This window comes from Barbus barbus (assembly GCF_936440315.1).
Source record: "Barbus barbus genome assembly, chromosome: 22".
Classification (NCBI taxonomy): Eukaryota; Metazoa; Chordata; class Actinopteri; order Cypriniformes; family Cyprinidae; genus Barbus; species Barbus barbus.
Window position 1 is genome coordinate 18,321,083 of NC_136750.1, and position 23,396 is coordinate 18,344,478.

At 36.7% G+C, this 23,396-nt stretch overlaps 1 protein-coding gene across 7 annotated transcripts in view; it reads right to left on the bottom strand.

The window, feature by feature from the left end:
- LOC306888744 (core-binding factor subunit beta) overlaps positions 1–22,737 on the bottom strand; it is a 39,375-nt gene extending 16,638 nt beyond the window's left edge. For all 7 annotated transcript variants that reach the window (XM_079447171.1, XM_079447172.1, XM_079447170.1 and 4 more), the window contains exons 1-3: positions 22,285–22,737; positions 21,483–21,569; positions 19,759–19,875 (exon numbers count right to left, since the gene is read on the bottom strand). In XM_079447171.1, the coding sequence (XP_079303297.1) occupies positions 19,759–19,875; positions 21,483–21,569; positions 22,285–22,362 (282 nt within the window). In that variant the 5' untranslated portion in view covers positions 22,363–22,737. The remainder of the gene's footprint in view (positions 1–19,758; positions 19,876–21,482; positions 21,570–22,284) is intronic.
- Between the last annotated feature and the right edge of the window lie 659 nt (positions 22,738–23,396).

A 23,396-nucleotide genomic window follows, 5' to 3' on the forward strand; every position in this document is an offset into this window, starting at 1 on the left:
GGTGTATGACACTCAAAAATGAACACAACGGCAGCCCCCCACACATACACGTCCTCAGATTTACAAATAATACGAAGATATCGGAACATAGCATTGCGAGCTCAAACTAGGCTTTTTGAAGAGTATAAACGAACCCACTAACTCCAAGCATGTAATTTAAATGTTATTATACCAAAGTCGCACAGTGCTACTGATTCAGGCTACTTCATTGTCCGCACATCTATGCAGGAAATGAGACGAAACTAGCAGAACGGTACTTGCGCAGCAGCCAATGGTGGCAGCCAAGTGCCTTCTTCTCTTCAGAGAGAAAAAGAGAGAGAATGGGATTGAGATAGAGAGGAAAAGAGGCCTTCATTAGAAGTGTAGACCACACACAGAACCCCACTGGATCAACTATTTAAGCACACATTGCAGATGCCTTTAATTGGAAAGCACTAATTCAAAGGAGACTTTAAAGGACTTTGAAGAGAAAAACTCTGATTGGGAATTTGTTTACAGCATCTGCTGAAGACCAAAAAGAAATGTATTAAGAGTTGTACAGACAGGGATCTGGCAACACACACACAAGACCAACTCTCTTCTATTGGTTCCACTTTCATACCTTCATTGAAAGTTATAAAATTAGCTCCCAGATTGAATTTGTTGTTCAAGTATGACAGTGTTTTAGTGCCATTTTAATATAAATTAATTTTGAGAATAAAAAGCGAATAATTAAAAAAAAAAAAAAAAAAAGTTCATATTATGAAAATACAGTTATAGCCTATTAAAGTAATATACTATTAAAATATTTAGAAAGTTCTATTCTAGTTTTATTTTAGAAAGTTTAGATTTTATTTATATTTTTTATTTCAACATTGGCATAAAAATACTATCATAGGCCACTTAACTTTGTCTGATATTTTTTTCCTAATTCTTTAAGCGAAAAAAATAGAGATCCATGAGATGTCTTGTGGTTAACAGTAGTATGTATAAACAAGATAGTTTGGACACTACCGTTTGTGGTCAGTATGATTCTTATACTGTTTTTTTGGGGGGGTTTTTTTAAAGAATGGAATATTTTTATTCAGCAATGAACCATCAAATTGATCAAAAGTGATGGTAAATATATTTATATTGTTACAAAAGATTTCTATTTCAAATAAATACTGTTCTTTTGAACTTTTTATTCATTAAAGAATCTTGAAAGAAATGTATCACAATTTCTGGATGATTTCAGCATGACTGCTTTCAATATTGGAAATACTAAAAAAACTTTTTTTGACCACCAAATCAGCATTTTAGAATGATTTCTGAAGGATGTGACAATGAAGACTGGAGTAATGACTGCTGAAAATTCAGCTTTGCCACTGCAGGAATAAATTACATTTTAGAATATATTCAAATAGAAATTGTTATTTTAAATTGTTATAATATTTACTGTTTTTTCTGTATTTTTAATTTTTTTTTTTACTGTATGCAGCCTTGTGGTGAACATAAGAGACTTATTCTTTTTTTTTTTTTAAAGACCCCAAGATTTTAAACTGAAGTGTAGCTCAAAAAATGTGGTCTTAGAAGAACTTGATGAGAAATATTCATAACCAAATTTCTGACTTTTTACTGAAAACACTGAAAGAGACTTAAATAAATGTGTTCTTCATTTAATCACCTTGCTGTCTATATAAAACAACTGAGATACAACCAGAATTCCGGATATGTTGGGACGTTTTTTAAATTTGAATAAAATGAAAACTAAAAGAATTTCAAATCACATGAGCCAATATTTTATTCACAATAGAACATGGATAACATAATAAATGTTTAAACTGAGAAATTTTTAATTTCAAATTTGATGCCTGCTACAGGTCTCAAAATAGTTTGGACAGGGGCGTGTTTACCATGGTGTAGCATCTCCTCTTCTTTTCAAAACAGTTTGAAGAGGGCATCGGGGTTATGAGCTTCTGGAGTTTTGGTGTTGGAATTTGGTCCCATTCTTGCCTGATATAAGTTTCCAGATGCCGAAGAGTTTGTGGTCATATTTGACGTATTTTTCGTTTAATGATGCGCCAAATGTTCTCTGTAGATGAAAGATCTGGACTGCAGGCAGGTCAATTCAGCACCCGGACTCTTCTACTACGAAACCATGCTGTTGTAATAGCTGCAGTATGTGGTTTTGCATTGTCCTGCTGAAATTCACAAGGCCTTCCCTGAAATAGACATCGTCTGGAGGGGAGCATATCCTGCTCTAAAACCTTCATATACCTTTTAGCATTCATAGTGCCTTACAAAACATACAAGCTGCCCATACCGTATGCACTTATGCACCCCCATACCATCAGAGATACTGGCTTTTGAAGTAGCTTTTTGTTTTTAAAGTTGTTTTTAAAGTATTCCACAATCTTTTTATGCACTCTTTCACAGATTGGAGAGCCTCTGCCCATCTTTACTTCTGAGAGACCCTGCCTCTCTAAGACATCCCTTTTATAGCTAATCATGTTACAGACCTGATGTCAATTAACTTAATTAGCTGCTAGATGTTCTCCCAGCTGAATCTTTTCAAAATGTCTTGCTTTTTCAGCCCTTTGTTGCCCCTGTGTCAACTTTTTTGAGACCTGCAGCAGGCATCAAATTTGAAATGTGCTCATTTAGTGGATACAAATTTAACATTTCTCCGTTTAAACATTTGTTATGTTATCTATGTTCTATTGTGAATAAAATATTGGCTCATGTGATTTGAAAGTCTTTTAGTTTTAATTTTATTCAAATAAAAAAAAACTTCCCAACATTTCCAGAATTCAGATTGTACTAAAGTGTACACCTCAATTCTAAAGACATATTACATATTCAGTTGTGACTCACATGAACAACTAAAACTGATTTAAAAACCAACTGAATTAAAACGTATCTAAAAGTGAAAGTTCTGATAAATTAAATTATGAACTGTGATAAATGAAGTAAAATTGAACTGAACTGAATAACTGGGCAGTGGGGAGACCCAGTGCCGGTGGCTGTGGCAACAGTGAGATGTGTGACTGACGCACTGGCAGGCTGCCCCTCGTTCAGACACGTGCCAGGCCATCATCGGCAGATTTGCAGCATGCGAGGGAAAAGAAAACCAGCAGAGATGCATCTGAAGCCAAGAGAGGAGGAGGCTGGTCCTGTAAGAGGGGGAAAGAATACACACACACACACACTTACATGAACGCTGACAGAGGGGCATTGTGTCCCCGCACCTCATGAGTGGAGCTTTTTGTGAGTAAGAGCGTGTGTGTTTGTGTGTGATCCCACACGAGTTCTAATTATGCGGCAGTTGCTGATCACTGGATTATTCACACATATGAGCATAATGTGTCTGATGAAACTGCGTCTGTGTATCTGTGCTTCTCTATATATACGAGTCAGTGCCCTCAAAGGGCCTTTCCTGGACTTTCCCTCTTAATGTTGAGAGAAGCAGAAAGAGAAAGATGGCCCATGAGAGCTTCATTTCACATGTCACAGTAAGTGCTGTATCAGATCTGTACTATCTCAATACTCAAATACTATACCAGCGGTCACACAGATTTGTGTGAGTCACACAACCGTGGTACTACAACAAAGACAGGTTGACACTGTGTCCCACTGCCCATATCTAATCTAACTAATGTTCTGAGTGTATTCTCCCGTCTCTCTTAGCTTATCCTGTGACAGTAGGACACATTGCCAATGTCTATTTAAGCACTCAAGCTGCCTAAAACGCTCTTGTACACAGAGCAGCTGCCTCTCTGCCAGTCTTATGACTAAGCTGCTGAGGAAGAGGAAGTGGCAGGACATTTCATTGCCCAGTTCCACGTCAAATGGCCCAAACATGACCAAATGTTAATAAGCTACACATTACTGCCTTACCTACAAAAAAATTAACAAAAAAAAAAACAAATCAGCATGAATTTCTACAGTGGTCCAGGCTTGTTTATGCTGGACGTGGTTGGTACCTGGCTAGCTGGTTGACCAGCATACTGTAGCCATGCTGTTAACCAGCTGATTTTCTTTCAAATTGGTCAACTCTAACTGCTCCAAACCAGCAGATTGGCTCAGAATTTCAGCAACTGCTATCAACTCTTCCATACTGTAAATCAGGACAAAACTCTGGTCAAACGTTGTGTCATTCGAGCCTTTAGAATGGTTTCTGAGGGATCACATGACACTGAAGACTGGAGTAATAGCTGCTAAAAAAATTCAGCTGTGCCATCACAGAAATAAATTAAAATATTATTTTTACCTCTATTTTTTTATTAAATGCAACCTTGGTGAGCTTATATATTATAAAATAAATAAATAACTTAGAAATATGATTATATATATATATATATATATATATATATATATATATATATATACGTATATCACATAAATTATATTGTGGTAACACTTTAGTATAAGGGAACAATTCTCATTATTAACTAGTTGCTAATTAGCATGCCTATTAACATATTGGCTGTTTATTAGTACTTATAAAGCACATATTCTGCATGACCATCCCTAATCCCACCCAAAACCTAAATTTAAAAACTACCTTGCTAACTATTAATAAGCAGCAAATTAGGAGTTTATTGAGGCAAAGTTGGAATTAATGGTTTGTTAATGGCGAGATAAATAATAAAATAAAATAAAATGTGACTGATATTATATATTTAATTTAAAACAAATGATATTAAAATATTTCATTAGTATTTAAATTAAATAAAACTTATAAAAATCTACTTTTATCCTGTGAGGCTGCAAAGTTCCAGTCAAACCAGAATCGAATCTGTGTCCCCATGAGAGCACCATAGCTCAATATACAGGAGCATCTCAGAAAATGCAGAAAAAGTAAATTTTTTCTTGTAACTTATTTCAAAAAGTGAAACTTTCATATATTTTAGATTCATTACATGTAAAGTAAAACACTTCAAAAGTTTTTTGTTTTGATTCTGATGATTAGAGCTTACAGCTCATGAAAGTCAAAAATCAGTATCTCAAAATATTAGAATATTTACATTTGAGTTTCAATAAATGACATACAGTATCAATTCTGGGTATCTCTTGTTCTTTGAAACCACAATAATGGGGAACACTGCTGACTTGGCAATGATCCAGAAGATGATCATTGACACCCTCCACAAAGAGGGTAAGTCACAGAGGATCATTACTGAAAGAGGTGGCTGTTCAAGGAGTTCTACAGTCAGGTCCATAAATATTGGGACATCGACACAATTCTAACATTTTTGGTTCACCTGATTTATGTAAATACCCTCAAATTAAAGCTGACAGTCTGCAGTTAAAGCACATCTTGGTCGTTTCATTTGAAATCCATTGTGGTGGTGTATAGAGCCAAAAATGTTAGAATTGTGTCGATGTCCCAATATTTATGGACCTGACTGTATATCAAAGCATATTAAATGCAAAGTTGACTGGAAGGAAGAAATTGGGTAGGAAAATGTGCACAAGCAACAGAGATGACCGCAAGCTTGAGAATACTGTCAAGCAAAGCCGATTCAAACACTTGGGAGAGCTTCACAAGGAGTGGACTAAAGCTGGAGTCAGTGCATCAAGAGTCACCACGCTCAGACATCTTCAGGAAAAGGGCTACCAAGCCACTTTTGAACCAGAGACAATGTCAGAAGCATCTTACCTGGGCTAAGGAGAAAAAGAACTGGACTGTTGCTCAGTGGTCCAAAGTCCTCTTTTCAGATAAAAGTAAATTTTTTCATTTGGAAATCAAGGTCTGGAGTCTGGAGGAAAACTGGAGAGGCACAGAATCCAAGCTGCCTGAAGTCCAGTGTGAAGTTTCCGAAGTCAGTGATGATTTGGGGTGCTGTGACGTCTGCTGGTGTTGGTCCACTGTGTTTTATCAAGTCCAAAGTCAATGCAGCCATCTACCAGGAGATTTTGGAGCACTTTATGCTTCCATCTGCTGACAAGCTGACTTTAGCACCTTCCCACACTGCCAAAAGCACTTCCAAGTGGTTTGCTGACCATGATATTACATAACATGCCTGACCTGAACCCCATATGGGATATTTTCAAGAGAAAGATGAGAAACAGTCAATCCAGCAATTCAGACAAGCTGAAGGCTCAGTAGTGCCTCAGCAGACCCACAGGCTGATCGCTTCCATGCCATACCTCACTGATGCTGGAGTTTGTGCTAAAGGAGCCCACGACCAAGTATTGAGTGCATAAATGAACATACTTTAAAGAACTTGAACTTTTCTGCTTTGCAAATCCTTTTTTTGATTGATCTTAGGAAATATTCTAATATTTTGAGATACTGATTTTTGACTTTCATGAGCTGTAAGCTCTAATCATCAAAATTAAAACAAAAAAACTTTTGAAGTGTTTTACTTTACATTTAATGAATCTAAAATATTTGAAAGTTTCACTTTTTGAAATAAGCTGCAAGAAAAAAATTAACTTTTTCACCATATTCTAATTTCCTGAGATGCACCTGTACCATTAACATATGTGCTAATCACTGCAGTGCAAAGATCCCCAGTAGAGCAAAGGCTCATCGGTGTAAGAGCCCCCCTGCCGTCCATCCTGGTTGTCATACACTTGCCTGACTCATGGCCCTGAGAGCAGGATCCTCCTCCTCAACAAAGACATGACATACGACTCTCCATGCACTCAGAGAGACTGAGTCATATCTGTGTGAGTATGAGTAAGAGCAAAAGGCAGCTGTTCTTTCAATAAAGAGATACTAACAGGCCCCAAGGACACACACACACACACACCCACACAAACAGATACACAACAGAGCAAATACCGGTAAAAGAGGGAGGGAGTGAATGTTAACATTAAAGTGGGAGGCATAGCTGCACTCCTGATGTCTTACAAAACTGACACATACGTTTCTCACTCTATTTTATCTTAATATATTTACACTGTAAAAAAATTATCTTACGAGAAGATACTGTTTCAGTATTTTTACTTCAGAATTTCATGTTTAATTCAATACATTAGTTGCAATTATTTCTGATATTTACTGCAATTTCTGAGTGAAAATAGTTTCAAAGACATTCGGTCTAGGTATCCATCTATCCATCCATCAGTGTTCACTTTAAAGTTTTTCAGTTTAGGTGACATTATGCAGACACAAACATACTGAAAAGTGTGTGTGAAGTTGCAGTTGAGCTTTACACACACCCCCACACACACAAAGCAGGTGCGGCCCGGTGCAGGTGTTGAGCACGCCTAGGCAAAGCAGCCGGAGAGATAGAGCATGCTTCTCTGTGTAATCAGAGACAGGCAGAAACTAAACGTTTGCAGTATTGTTTCACGCACACGCACTCCAGACACTCCCACATGCACATATCCAAATTAACCAACAAACGCCCTCTTTTGTTAATGCACTCGCACAGAGGAAGGCAGAAGCCCCACAGGTTTGAAGTTCTCTGCCCACGCCACCTGCCACAAACACAAAGACGGAGGGGTGTCAGTCTATTAGGGCCGTTCTGGCCCTCTGTCTCCTCCAACAAACCCCTACAACCTACAATTAGGCTACACCTTTCTCCATCAGGATAACCCCCCTCTGGCCAGCTCTGGCACGTACAGCACCACACAAATGCTGTTAGTTTTTCAAACATAAGCGTAAAACACAAACTAGTTAATTTAGTTATTTTTGGCCAGTTGGGTCAAATGTTTAATCCAACCTTCTGGGTATTTTTATTTAACTCAACTACTGCTTTAAAAGTTACTATATTTCTTGCTTAAAATGAGCCCAAAATAGGTTGGAAACTAACATTTAAAAACATGTTCAATAAATGAGTATTTATTAATAAGTTGAATAAATTATATTATTAAATTATAATTAAATAATAAAAAAAATGAATTGCTTAATGTTGACCTTTTGCTGATGCCTCTAGTAATTATGTGTCTGATTTTTAATTTACAACCTATTTTGGGTTCATTTTAAGCCAGCCATATAAACAATAGTTAAGCTAAATAAAACTACCCAGAAGGTTGGGTTAAACATTTAACCCAACCGCTTGGTCAAAACAACCCAGTCGCTGGGTTTGTCCATATCTCTTCCATGCAGCGCTGTGTTGTATTAATCCAGCATTTTTAGAGTGAAGAGCAGTAATATTGTGAAAAATTATTACAACTTGTTTTCTATTCTAATAATTTAAAAATGATTAATTAATCATTTATTAGTCATTTAAAATATAAATTCATTCAAATTCAATTTATATTCATAATTAGTTTTCTAGTCTAATATATTTACAAAATTATTAATTCATAATTTATTAGTCATTTATAAATAAATTAGCTTTATACATTTATTAATTTATATTAATAAATTAGCAATTAATTTATTATTATTATTCTGAACAATTGTAATATGCAAAGCACTGAAATATGCTGATTTGAAGAAACATTTTTTATTTATCAAAGTTAAAAACAGTGCTACTTAATATTTTTGTAGAAACTGTAATACATTTCATTTTTTAAAGATTCCTTGATAAACAAAGTTCAAAAGAACTATAAAGAAATATTTGCTGACAAAGTAATGCTGACATTGACTTTGTGATTGTAAAAGTGAATCTTGGAAAGAAAAGGCCAAACCTTGGCGACATGACCCAGCCACACTGTCTCTGTCTCTGCTCTCTTTCCGGTCACGTCAAATAAGAGTTTGGAGATTAAATTTAACTTCAGAAACTTATTTACAGATTGGACTGGTGCACTGGAAAAATACACTGCAATTCTGATGTAATTTAATTCCACTTGTACTACTGTAAAGGCTTTAGTTTCATATTATCTACATGATTTATGTGAATCTTTATGGCGTGTGATAGATGTAGATATTGAATGGAGCATAAATTGTACTTCAGATACAGGGCATTTTATTTTAATCATATGCTGTCATGGCCAATGTTTAAAAGCTACTGTATTTAAGAACCAAAATCAATTTTGATGATTTCACTGCTAATTACAACAAAAAAAAACTCTTTGCTGTATAACATTTTTGACACATAAAGTATGTGTTTGCTTGTGCGAAACATGCACATTCAACAAATGTAACCAGAAATAAGTATGCACATACATGTCACAGCATGAGTGCAGAGAGATGTGAGGATGGTGACCGTGTCGGTCGCCCACCTGTGTCCTGAGATGAGGCTCTTTCCTGGAATTAGCCGACAGCAATGTAAAACCACACAGAGCTGCTATATTTCTCACCTGGACCCCTGTACAAGTGCAGAATAAAATAACCTCAACCCAAAAAAAGATCTGGCCCAGCCAACAGCACTGTCAGACACAGAATCAAGAGCAAAGGGCTCTCACAAACACTTGAGATACCACCTACACTCAGGCTACAGCCCTGGACCTGCCATTCCCATACACTCTAACATTACATCTGCTATTATGAGAATGGCGATTCTCTATTTGTTTGTCCATTTGTCGTTTCTATTTTTTTTTTTGCTGCATGCCATATAATTTTGAAGGACACTTTTTTAGAGAACTATTCAGGGAATAATATACATTACAGACAGACAGAATTGAGAAACTGATTGTAAATGAAAAGCAGGGCGTTTGTGAGATTACAGTTACATGTGCTGACAGTTTGACAAAATAAAAGCTTCAGGGTTTGTCTTCATTTTTATGTAATATGCTAATAAGCAACTAGGAAATAGTGAAAATTTGTCCCTATAGTAAAGTGCAACCTAATACAGTTACTAAAAAAGATGAACATGCAAATATGTTATTAAGTTACTTAAATATTAACTCCTCAGTTTTAATCTCAGGGGGCACTTAAGTAAATATTGTGTGTCTAAGGGTTTTGACTTACAAAAAAGTTGTGGAACCCCTGCTCTAGAGCTATACATAAATACATATTATGAATAAAGACATTGACGGAAACGTTGCTGTAGACAATCTTAGCTCAATGCTATTATCTTTCTCAAGACCAAATGAAGAAACGGCACCTTCTGAATAGTCTTATGAAAGGAAATCTTTCGCAAGAGCAATGGCAAGGTGAAGTCTGTATCATCACCAGGAAAAACAAATTTTGCATTACATCCAGAAACAGGAAAATCTTTCTTTTTTCCTTTTTCTCTCTCTCCTTCTCACTTTCTCACAATGATCCAACCCAAACAGCAGAACTGGGTTTCTGAGCAGACCTCCATGTTTCCGAAGGAAAAGAGATGGACCGTGTTCAAAGAATAACACAGCAGATGAGTTCTACCACACACACCTCAGTAGTAACAAATTATGTATATAGCAGTTGAAAAGGTCAATCAAAAATGTAGCAAGCCTATAAAAACGTCTGTTCAATACAGTACTTTAGCCTCTTCCAATATAAAAAAAACTGTGATATATCACACAATCAGAGTTAGCTGTGACAGAACTCTGGATGTAGATTTTATGCAGACACGTATACAATATAAAGCCAATATTGTGCTTTACCATTAATTAGACATTAGTTGTTTGCTATTAGCAAAGTTGCAGTTTCAAGCAATTACAAACGAAGATACACACAAATATGGTGCAACTACAGCTAATTCTCTAGAGCTTGAAGGGTTTGCAGTCAAATTTTCCTGTCTGCTTGGCTGAACATTGAAAAGTTTTGCATTTCTTGTTAAGACACTAATGAGCTTGTCCACAACGAGACATTTTGAAAAAACAAAGTGAGTGTGATACGTGAGCAAGACGGAGGGAACCTGGCCATACTGAATGGGCAGAGAAATAACAACGTGGTGATGATGTGCAGAGTTTATTGATCAGAGGGGTGTGACTGGAAGGCCGAGAGACGGGCCTGAGAAACCCGAGCTGGGCACTATAATTGAATCCCTATGGGGGAAGGCAAGAATATGATGGACAAAGCGTCCACCCTCTCTGCATCTCCTCTCAGTCAGTTCAGAGTTACACTACTGGCTTTCCATGAAGATCTTGCTTAAGAGATTGTTTTATGGCCAAACACATTGAGCCCATTTTTCCCTCCAACTTCAAAAAATTGGGATCAGATCAGAGGCACGTGAGATGGCAGCAGCAGGAATCAATTAGCACATACGCTTTGATGTCATTGACAAGCAATCGGTGAACAGACCAGCTTCCGTCTGAGATCGCAGGAAACATGAGACTCCACCGCAGCCCACTGCATTTTTACGGAAACCGTAGTTTATCATTAACCAAAGTTTAACTAGCAGGATAGTTCCTGTCACAGATCTGAAAAGCATCAAACTGGAAATGAACAATAGATGACATAGTATACACTGACAAGTCTAAATCATTATAGTAAATTTATAATTTCCAAAGAATCACTTCAAAAAATGATTCACTGATTCATTTGGGTCATCACTCAGAAATTTTTCAATTAGACTGTTTAGATGTGGTGTTGTTTATGGGTCCAATGTGTCACCCATCTCATTAACAAAAGCTTTGAGAATGAGTTCAAATGAATCATCACAAAGAAGTTGTTCAAATAAAAGCAACAAGCCACAAAGGACTGTGTGCAGCGGCAAAAGCACTATGATAAAAGCACAAGTATACAATAATTAAATGTGCTGTATTATTATTAATCATTGGAATAAACAATCCTTTAGCCAAATAATAACGTTCATTACAATAATAAATGTAAGCGGTTTGTGGTTGTAAAGCTGTAGTAACTTGCCACATTAAAGGGATGGTGCACCCAAAAATGAAAATTATGTCAGTAATTACTCACCCTCAAGTTGTTTCAAACCCGCAAGACCTTCCTTCATCTTCGGAAAACAAATTAAGATGTAACGCAACGCAACTACCACGTTCAAAGCCCAGAAAGATAGTAAGGACATTTTTAAAATAGTCCATGTGACATCAGTGGTTCAACCTTCATTTTATGAAGCTACAAAAATACTTTTTAGTGTGCGAAGAAAATTGTTGACTTTATTCAACAATTTCTTCTCTTTTAACAATGCCCTTACTACCTTTCTGGGTCTTGAACGTGTCATTTGCATTGCTGTCTATGCAGGGTCAGAAAGCTCATCAAAAATATCTTAATTTGTGTTCTGAACATGAATGAAGATCTTACGGGTTTGGAACAACATGAGGGTGAGTATTTAATGACAGTGAGGTCACATTTGTGTCTATAGTTATTTTAAAAGGAAGCTCATCCAATTAGAATTTAGATTCAGAACTATCTGTTTTAAAAATCTGTGAATCAGACCACAACACTGATATATGATTGCAAAACTAGCAAATAATGAGGAACGCTCCACCTCAGCTGAATGGCAAAAGGAGAGAGGAAGATGAGAGGCCTTCGTCTGCTCCTCATTTGATTTCCTCCAGTGAGCGTCGGCAGCTGAGTGTGGCTCCATGAGCGTTTCACCCCATGTGTTCGGTCTTGGAGTTAACTGTCAAACTGGCGCCACACAGCTCCACAGCATGTTCCGCGGTACATGACTAGTCATGAATATGGAGATGTGCTTGCTAAGCGTAGCATTCACACACGCATATACAGATTAATGGATAGTCACCAAACCTACGCAAACACACACAATAATACAAATCGGGGTGCAGAATGAAGTGTACACCCACACTGAATGTGAGTCAGAGTCTACATCTCGATACACACACACGCATCAAACTTGGAAAACTTGCTTAATAGTTTTGGAAACGTAACGCTATTAAAACACCAATTCCTGCGGTGAGGCCTCAGACTGCAACCCCTTTCATAATGGAGTCATTTAGTCCGATTCTTCCCCGTGCTATCTGCCCCCGAGCGAACATTCTTACACACACAGACATGCTGAAGATTTATAGCGTCTGAGAGAGAAAAACACCACGCCCCAGTGTGGCTCCGACACAGGGGCCTTCACACTGGCACCGAATCAGAGACACACACATACTGGTGCATTTTTTATCACAAAAATACGTTGAATACGGATAAACAAGTTCTTCCCCTAGGCCTTTCAAAACCTCACAAGCATGCAATCAAAGACTCCTTCAAGGTCAAAGCTATTTCAGTAATTGATTAATTGAGTAATTGTTATGCACCAAATATTCTGACTAGTGAAAATACTACTCAAAAATGTATTTTATAGTTAATTATTATTGCTATTTTACTTATTCTGTTCTTTTCAAAATACAAGCATACTGTAGGTAGTTAAAGTTGATGATGTAATGTTAAAAATGTAAAAATACATACATTTCAAACACGTAACTAAATTATCTTTTTTACCCTTTTTTTAAATCTATTACTTTTTATGTGTTCCAGTTTTCAAATTTAACACAAACAAGGGGTTATAGGAGGCTACAAGAGGGTTCTAAGGTGTCTGGAAATTTGGGAGAAAAAAAAGAAACAGAAAATTGTATATTTATATAAAAATTTATTATTTATATTTATATAAGGCCTTTGCACACTAAGGACAATAACCAGCTGATGAATAAAAATAATTAGAGCAAATCAGATTCCATTCTGTTTTAAAGAGCTTAAAGATTTAAAGTGGCAGATTACAAAATTACATGGCATGTTTACAATAAACAATTCAATTCAATTCAAGTTTATTTGTATAGCGCTTTTTACGATACAAATCGTTGCAAAGCAGCTCTATACAAATTTAGTTTTAATGTATAAATGTTATTGTCCATTGGTGTGGACACTAATATAGTTATCTTTATTATTGTTCTGGGTGTGAATGGGCTTTTAAACTTAAAACTTAAAAATTATATTTACTGTGAAAAGCACAAATAAATGTTTGGGTAGAAAAAGCTTAAAAAATCATGTAGAATCTTTTTTTATATATATATTTTAATAATTTTGCTTTGCACTAAGTACAGTAACAATAAAAAGCCAATTATTTAATTTGTCAAATAACATGTTGTTTATAGATTTATAGATTTACCTTTATAGTATAAATCTTTATATTTAAAAAATTATACTTTTGATTATCAAATTTGTGGTCCATGCTACCAAAAAGTGTCACAGTACCAAATTACCACAGTACCAAAATTAATCAAAATGCCCATCCCTACTACTAAAATGTGAACATGGCACAACTTATTTGTATTTTATTCCACAAGCAATCTGTCTGTCACCCTATGTAGTCCAGAGCTCTGATAGCCCACCATCTAGTGCACTGTGGAGGGTCTCGGCCAAAAGCTGGCTGCTCTTTGAGACTCTCGGCCAATCAGTTTACAGCTCTCTTGCTACTCTCCCTTCCGAAGTTAAATGACAAATCAAAGCCTCCTGGCATGGCCCGAGCAGACGGACCCAATTTCTGCTTTGCATAAAAAAAGTCAAAACCACACACAAGCGCTACGAATGAACAGAGGAAAGAAGGAGGAAAGGAGGAAACAGCGCCAAGCATCAGATCTCCTTAAAGCCTTACAGATGAAGCCTCCATCTCAGAGGAGATCACATTTCAACAAGATTGAGTTTAAGTGGTGGAGACAGAAGCTGCATGAAAGGGAGGGAGGGAGGGAGAGAGAGATTTTCTTGCTCTAGTAATAGAAGTGCAGGAAAAAATGGCACAATATAGTTTACAGATAGCCAAAAGCTACTAGACTATACTCTAGTGTTGGGTGTTGCTCTAATGAAAAGTGTATATCAAAAATATATATATTTTTTTTTTACTGAAGCGTGGTTAATGATCTACCTAGATCAAATGGAATTCCCTTTACTTAGGGTATGTGCATCACATTTTACCTTGTCATATAGTCAATACAGCACTTATTCAGTGGACTTTTGGGCTGATGGAATACCTGACTCAGGGAACCTTTGCTTTGGAGTTTCTGAGCAGCTCTGGCTGGGACAGGGTTAAAGTCTCCTCCCTGGGGCTGTGCTTGCTACTGCTAAAATTAAACCTCCCCCACAGCTGGTTCCCATTAGCCTGCAGTGACACTAGGAGCCTGTACTTAAGCTGTGCTGCGGGGGCTTCGCCACCCCACTCAGATAATACTACTGTCCCCTGCCACAGGCCAAGTTTAAACTGGCCCTACACAGCTTCAGCTGGCAACCACTGTGTTTTCAAACCAGGGGAAAAGAAGAGGAGAGAAAGATGAGAGTTATGGAGGGAGAACATTATGGAAAAGAGCCTATCTCTGGTGAGAGGTGGAAAATGTTGAGTCTGTCATCAGGTTCGAGTTCATCAGAGGAGAAAAACATTTACATGATAATGTGAAAGCCATAAGGAACAAAATATATGAAAAAAAAAACAATTAGAGAAGCACATAAATATCGGTATCATATCAGCTATTAATATTACGTTTTTTATTGCTATGAAAGGATATTTAATTGTACATGCTAATTTCTTGATTTTTAAATTCAGATTACTTATCATCTATCATGCTCACTTAATGTTAATCATAAAAAACAATAATTTAACAACACTATTAAATGTAAATGTTTTCATTCTGAATATTGTAATTGCTGTGATGCCCAAAATCACTTGTAGCAGTTAAGACAATTAATTTTATTTTTTTATTTTTCATTTATTTATGCTGCTTTTCTGTATCAGCCAAAATCAGATAAAAATGCAGAGCGATTAACTAACTCCCAAATACAGAGTTCATAAACTTTAATGTTGCCTCGTAGCACATTTTAAAGTCATTATAATGATTTTTTTTCTTTTTATCAGGCATATCATCAGACGGCTGCTTGTGAACTCATGTAATTAAGGTGCTCTTGCCTAGCTGTGTTTCACATATTCTTTACAACTCTACTTTTATCTCTAAATTGCTTTTACAGTTTGGGAGTCTGGTAGAAAAACACAGCATGTGCATTGTGAGTAACAAATGAGATGTTGATGACTGATTTACGGTGTGAAAAATAAACCAATTGGCAGTCTTGTAAGGACACCTCAGCCAATAGGCAGACAGCAATCGCACATTCCTGATGACAGGCAGCACATACAGTATCTCACATGGTTTTGCATGTTGGGATCAACTGCAAGTCTGAGCACTTTCCAGTTAGGGTAATATTTTAGCTGTAGTCTATTAAAACCATAGCTCTTAAGAGGGATCTGTTTGTGGAAAAGGTTAACAATCAGTTTAATTCGGAGCAGAGGCTGGGGCGCACGTATGAAGTCTCCCGGTCTGACACTCACCGCTCTACAGGGAATTCACCATGTCAGACGTTCACCGTTTGAGTGTGTGTGAGTGTAGAGAAGAAAAAGAGACAGAGAATTAAAGGATTAAAGGAAAATAGAGGGCATGTGAGTGAGGAGGAGGAGCAAAGTAAGAAAGGAAGGGAGGACAGACCTTATCAGAAAAGTTAGTCCATTCAGGATTTCCTTCCAAACAAAAGAGAAAGGAAACTCCAACTATGAAACGTGTTACGTGGATATAAATCTGTCAAGAGCACTTGTTAAGGTCATTGCATTTTTATGATTTTTTTCAACAACTTCTAAAACAGGTGACATATCTTATTTAAAACAATGACACATAAGATGAGTATATGAATTACACTTTTTTTCAACAACTATATGTAAAAATGTGTTAACTTAAAGACTACCTGATCAATCATTTAAAAAACACTTTCAATGATGCAACCAAAAAGGTCAATCATTTCCTTCAAATAATAATAATAATAATAATAATAATAGTGGTGGAATCACATGCTAAGACTATGATGCTTCAAAATATTTCATGATACGAAAATGAATTACAATGGAATTCACATTGTACTCCAGGTTATTTTTATATCCAAAAAAAATAAAAAATACTACGCAAATAATAATAATAACACTATGGTAATAATTATAGTACTTTTTGTAAGTAGTAACATGCACTGAAAAAAAACTAAAATGTGCTTCATGTGGTGATATCTAAATTGATTGATTTTAACATTAAATATATGAAAAATATTATCTAACATCACTGAATCAACCTAAATCGGTCACACAAACAAAACTACATTTAAAAGTTCAATTATGTAACAGATTACCATTTTTCTCCAGTGCACAGTGAACTAACATGAACAAACAATAATCACATTTTTATCTAACATTAACAAAGATTACTAAATGCTGTAAAAAGTTTGTTAGTTGATGTTATCTAATGCATTAACTAATGTTAACAAATGGGACCTTACTATAAAATGTTACCTTAATATGTACCATACCATGTAAATGATATAATAGGCTATGAATATGGTAATCGCCATGTGATACCATCAAAGTACCACAGTACCAACACAGTATTGTTAAAAGAAACCAAATGCCAAATGCACTGAAATGCCTTTCATCTCAAACATAGTAAATAAGTGTTGCAAATGCAGAGAAAATGCTTTCAAAACAAAACAAGAAGTCGCAACAATCCAACAGCTCCCAGCACAGTGGTATGAGTGTTAGAATCTGAAAAGTGTAGGAGTATGCGCCGTGTGGGCTGTATTTTGAAGGCAGACGGTGTGAGGCTCATTAAAGCTGCATGTATCTGAGTTCTGGCAGAGGTGACAGACAGGTGGATAGGATTACCATTGAGCCCGGGCTCAGAAACACGCATGCTCGGCCGCCCGTCAGCACGGGGATCGACGCATGCCTTTTTAAATAATTAACAGCCAAAGATTAGTCCGTCAGCCTCGGGGCCAAAAGGTCCATTGATTTCTCACAGATGCATTTTTAATGAGCGCATCTCAGTGAGGCAGCGTCCGTGAAGAGAGGCTTCCTTGTCCACAACAACACAAGAAACACCAGCAGCTTTGCGAGAGGCTTGTGGTAAAAACACAAACAAAGCCAGTAAGTGCCTCTCTAATGTCTCACACTAACGTTCTTCTACACAAAGGCTTGAAGGGAAAGGCCTCAGGGGTGACCTTAAAAGAACCTATGGCAAAATGCTATTTAATCCGGCCTGAGCGTTTCCTTTAATTGGTCTTGTGCGACCATCCATAAAGCTGTTGTGCCGGCGGCATATTTCCTAATCAGCTTTTATGAACTTGTAAACATCTCGACACCAGAGTCTTTAAAGTGTTAGAAGACTTGAATTAAATTTGTATCACATTTGGTAGTTGTGACAGACACACTAAGAAAGCGATCGCTGCATCTGTGGACAAGCGCAGCTGACAGAGTGCCTGACGGTGTCAATTACGTATTTCCCTTAATTTACAGTATAAAGTATCACAAGAGATACAACAAGAAAAAAATTGACATGAGAACCTTACTTTACTTACTTTTAGTCATTTAGCAGACGCTTTTATCCAAAACTATTTACAAATAAGAAAAAGTAACTAAAACTAAAAGTTAACACTCTGTAAATACTCTATACACACCCATTTAAGAAAATACAGAAATTAAATCAAATTGACAAATGCATACAACAACAACATTTCAATGGTAAACATACAAAGGAAAATAAATAAATAAAATAAAAATAAAAATACTAATATCCTTTGCCGGTGTCCTAGCCCGGTGGAGTCGCACGGTAGAGTCGATGGTCTTTACACTAAGAGGGCTTCACACGAGGGATGCCGCGGTATAATAACCTTTTTTATACCTATCTAACAAATCACTACTAGAATTCAGCTGAACCCACTTTCCTATTAATCACTAAAAATGGCCAAGCAAGTGCACACACTGACAAGATACGCGATACAGTATGAGACCAAACGCGATTAGAACCTGATTTACACTGTTAAAAATAAAGGTTCTTCATTGGCATGTATGGTTCCTTGAAGAACACCCATTGCAAAAAGGTTATTTATAGTGGGAAAAGGTTCTTTAGATTGTTAAGATTAAATGATTTTCACACTAAGAAAAAAAAGGAACCCAAAACCGTTCACCTTTGGCATCACTATGAAAACCCGCTTTTAGAAACTTTGTTTTTAAGTGTGTACTATATGTTGAACATGATCAAATGAGCTCTAAGGTAGCTCACCCAAAAATTTCAATTGTGAATATTATTTACTCACCCTTAAGTCTCTTTTTTTTCTTTTGGCAAGCATTGACATTCAATGTATGGACATTTTTCAAAATATCTTCTGTGTTTCACAGAAAAATCACAAGTCATACAGATTTAGACCAACTTGAGAGTTAGTAAAGACAGAAATTTCACTGTTCTTTCAATGTCCATTTTGAACATTTAAAGCAATGTTCAGAATGAACACGCTTTTTAAAAGTGTCCTTACAAAAGTGAGGTTGGGAGAGGTTATGGTTATAGGCCTCTGACAGGCACGGATAACTTTGACTAGAATAACAGAAATAAATATGTAGTTTAATAGTGGTTATAAATGGAACGAATATGGTGCAGTGCGGTATGGTTTTATTTTACATTCTTATGGGTATAGGGAGGCTATGCATTCCTTAAATCCAGAGAAACAAGAGGGAGTTGTTGAAAGACCAATTCAAAAATTTAAAACCGATGAGCGTGTCTGAAATAATACTGCTACAGAAATAAAATTGAACGTTTAAACATAAAATGGAAACCTGTGCCATGTTTCATTCAAGAGAGATTGTTTTTCTTGCTGTCTGCAGTGTAATATTTCAAGGGTTCATTTTTCCTTGAGATGTGTGAGAGAGAAACATATCATTATGGAAAATCAAGGCTTTTGCCCATCTAAACCATGGATACGTCTGGTTTGAGAAAGCAACACACTTCCTCTACTTTGCGTAAAGGAAGGAAAAGACGAAAGAGAAACAGAAATGACTCCTCAGATTTCATAAATCATACATGTGGCTTTTTTTGAGACTGACTAAAAGTTTTAATGAAAGTGTTGCATGTTACTATTATCATACATTTGTATGAAAGTGTGTGTATATCTTTATGACATGATTTAAAAAAGGGGAGATAAGGGGAGCATTCGAGAGTTTTAATGGGGGCAGGAATAATTGCAAATACATAAAGAAAGAGTGTCAGGACTACCTTTCCTGTCTCCCGCTCGAAGTCCACATATTCTCGGGTGGGCGCCTGTCGTTGATCCCCATGAAGGTTGGCTGGGAAGAACTGCAGCGAGAGGTTGGTGCCGGTCGCCACAAAAGCCTTTTAGAAGGAAATCAATACAAACAGGATAAGAAAGCTAGGCCCGAGCATAAATTATGCAGCCCGTCATTTCTGTTTTCACATCAGAGAGAAGAGGAGAATGCCTGGAGCCAAGGCCAGCGCTCAAAACATCAGGAGAAGAAGGGAGGAGGGGATGGGGCATACACAAACGCAAAGAGAAAAAACCCCAAGTCATCATTTTCTCTATTTGAGGTATTGAGTTACACACATCTGATTCTGTTTTACCAACGCTCATTGCTGGCAAACTGGGCTGCACCAAACTGAGTTTGAGAGGAGACAGAACGCAGGAGTGAACGAGTGACAGAGAGATAACAGAGACGGAGAGGAGTACAAAATCAATAATTGTTTTAAATGCAGCCCCTCACTTACATTAATGGCAGCAGGACTGCTGTAAAGGTTTTGAATTATGGTATAATAATTCAATAACGTTTTCAAGGAGCATGAGCAACAATAAAAAACAGAATTTTATACCAAACTATCTTGCAGAATTCTGATGCATTTTAATTATATACAAAAAAAATACATACATTCACAATAATATTGTAAATTATATGAAACAACATCATTGTAATGGGCATGCAAAGACATAAAGGCACAAGGAAAGTTATTATGTAGCTTTGTAATAGATATGTTTGCCTGTGAACCTCAACATTTAAACTACTTTTAACATTAGGGGCAAATGAGGCCAAAAGTGACCACATCTTACTGATTAATGAACTAAAGTGCACATAGTCACAACACAGAAAAACTGACTTAGCAATGACAGCATGATGAGAGAACATTGCATCTCAAAACATGTAGAAATTATACACAAACAAAACATTTCTTTACATTTGCATTTTACATTAGAAATGCTTTTGTAATGTTTTCCATTACTGGTCAGTAAAAATCTAATTAACTAAAAAGTGATCAAACAGAAATAGTGGAATCTATTTGATCTATCTAGTCTATAATGTTATAATAAACATAAATATCATCTGAATTAAAGTAACAGTTGTCTCATCTATTCCTAGAAATATTATGGATAGCTAAATCTATCTCAAAACAGCCCTGAAGACATGAGATACAAAAAAAGAGATAAGCAAGCGTCCCCCATGTTATCAACAGTCAAAGAAAAGGGTATGACACAAGGGAATCTAATGCAGAACTGTTACATATATTTAAAAAAAATATCAATAATAAAAAAAGGCGATGTAATCTATATATATAACATGCAGTCTCAGGGTATTTTTAAAGACACTGTAAATTAGACACGTCCGAGTTCATCTGCACCCGTGAGACGCATTTGTGATGATAATTAAAAGAAGCCGAGAAGCACTTTATGTTTAAGCAGTGATTAATTATTTGTAGTCCTAATAACACAGCGAATTAAATAGCAACAAGTCAGTATAACACGATATGGATCATAAATGTTCTCTGCAGTCTTTTGGCGCTCATTACAACGAGGAAGTATTTTGAACATAGTTTTTGGTGACGGCGTGACAGTTCCGGGTGTTTAATCATGTTCGTGTATTTAAGTATTGAGCTGGCAGCACTGATGCGGGGTCAGCAGTCATTGACCGGTGCTGTGAGGTGCGTGTACTCACTATCTCTGAGCGGCCGTCACGACACGCGTTCTGGAAGCGCGCCTGCCTCTCCTCGTGCGGCCGATCACGGAAACCGGTGTATTTAATCTGTAAACAGGGATGAAAGAGTCACAAAAGAAAGAGTCTTGTTATAAAAGAGCTTCATTAGAGTACACTGTAAAATTGTTTTAAGCATTAATTACAACATCTTTATGTTCCTCTATTTAACTTGTCATAATATTTTCCGTTCTTTATGCTCAGTTTTATGGTATGTTTTGTTTAAATTTCAATGTGCTTTCTTTAGTTCCTCAGAGTTTGAATTTAAAGTGGTCAGAAGAATGAAATGAATTTATTCTTGCAGGTTGTGTCTTTGATGCCACTTTGATTTCAGTTAATAGGCCTATTAGTAGGCTATGTGGTCTGAGGTGAAGCAATTTGAGATTAAAGCCGAATAATGAACATAAATGCAAGCTATCGGAAAATATGCTGAGAAAAAAAAGAAGAAAATGCGCACGTTTGAAATGCAAATCGCCTTATATTGTTTTAAATTTGGATAATAAGCAAGCATATTTTGGTTAGTGTACTTTAGTTAAAAGGTGCGTCTTTTAAGTCTACGCTGCATCTATATTTTTGTTGGTATGCTTGCGATGTATAAAAAGCAATTTAGCAATTGCCGTGAATGGAGGGTTCAAAAGTTTTCTCAGCAGGAGCATTAGAGGCTGATAAAGAAAGAGGCGATGACACCCTTGTTTTCATGTCACGCGAGAGGTGCAACTTTGTTTCCGCCACTTTATCAAATGTCTCTCGGATGAATCGAGCTCACCTCGCACTCGCGACTGAGTTTCCTGAAGAACTCCTCGTTCTCGAACTTGCTCCTCTGATCCGGGACCACCCTAGGCATCTTGAACGCGATTTGATCAATTTTGTTAATTGTATTTGTCTAAACTTGCAAAGACAGTGAAGCGTTGCCTTGAAACTCGCAAGTCCCGCTCTTATTTCCTTCCGTCTTTTCTCTTCTTCTAATGATGGAGTATGTTGCAGTGAGCTTTGTGTTCTTTAAAATATAAAAGCTCCCTTTTTTTGCCTCTTGTGGGGTCCGTGAGTTGTACTGCACTAGATTTGGCAGTAATTTGCAGTTGGCTTGTTGTTCTTCCTCACTCTCGCGCGTGTGATGTCCGACTGCTGACAACAGACGCTCGCTCGCGCTACTTTATCCGTCGCATGAGCTGCATGGCTCACAGTTACTTCCTGGCTCCTCGGAGTCCGACTTATGACTGTACACCCAAAATACTCCCCCCATTCACAATTCTCTCCACTATGGACCGTGTGTGCGCAGGCGTTAAATACACCACAACTTCACTGCACGATATGCTTGCTATTTTTCTTTCTTGTAGTCTTAATAAGAACAGAGTTGTTACCTGTGATAGAGATTGTGCAGCTTTATGAACACATCATGTTAGCGAATTTCTTAGAAATTAGACGTGCTCTCATCAGAGAGGATGTTCACATTGTTATATCGATATGAACCACAGAATGATAACTATTACAGGCCTATTGTTAATCTTATTATTACCAAAGTCAATTTTGAGATATATATCCACATCTGTCTGAAATCCGCCCAAGATAAACAAACGTGCACAGGAAGACAAAGAACAGTCTTCATAGACAGATAGACAGACATACAGAGGGATAGATAGATGGATGATAGATAGAGATATGGATGGATGATAGAGAGAGAGAGATGGATGGACGGACGGACAGACAGACAGATAGATAGATATGAACTAATTTCTATAATGATTTTAGTATGTTCTTGGGAAGATGAGTGTATTACAACATCTGTGGTAAATATTTGGGTGTTGAGACATATCTTTCTTTATTGTGCATGTTTTCGTGTGCAACTTTCAAATGTTAGAAGTGCTTCAACTGTCAGAA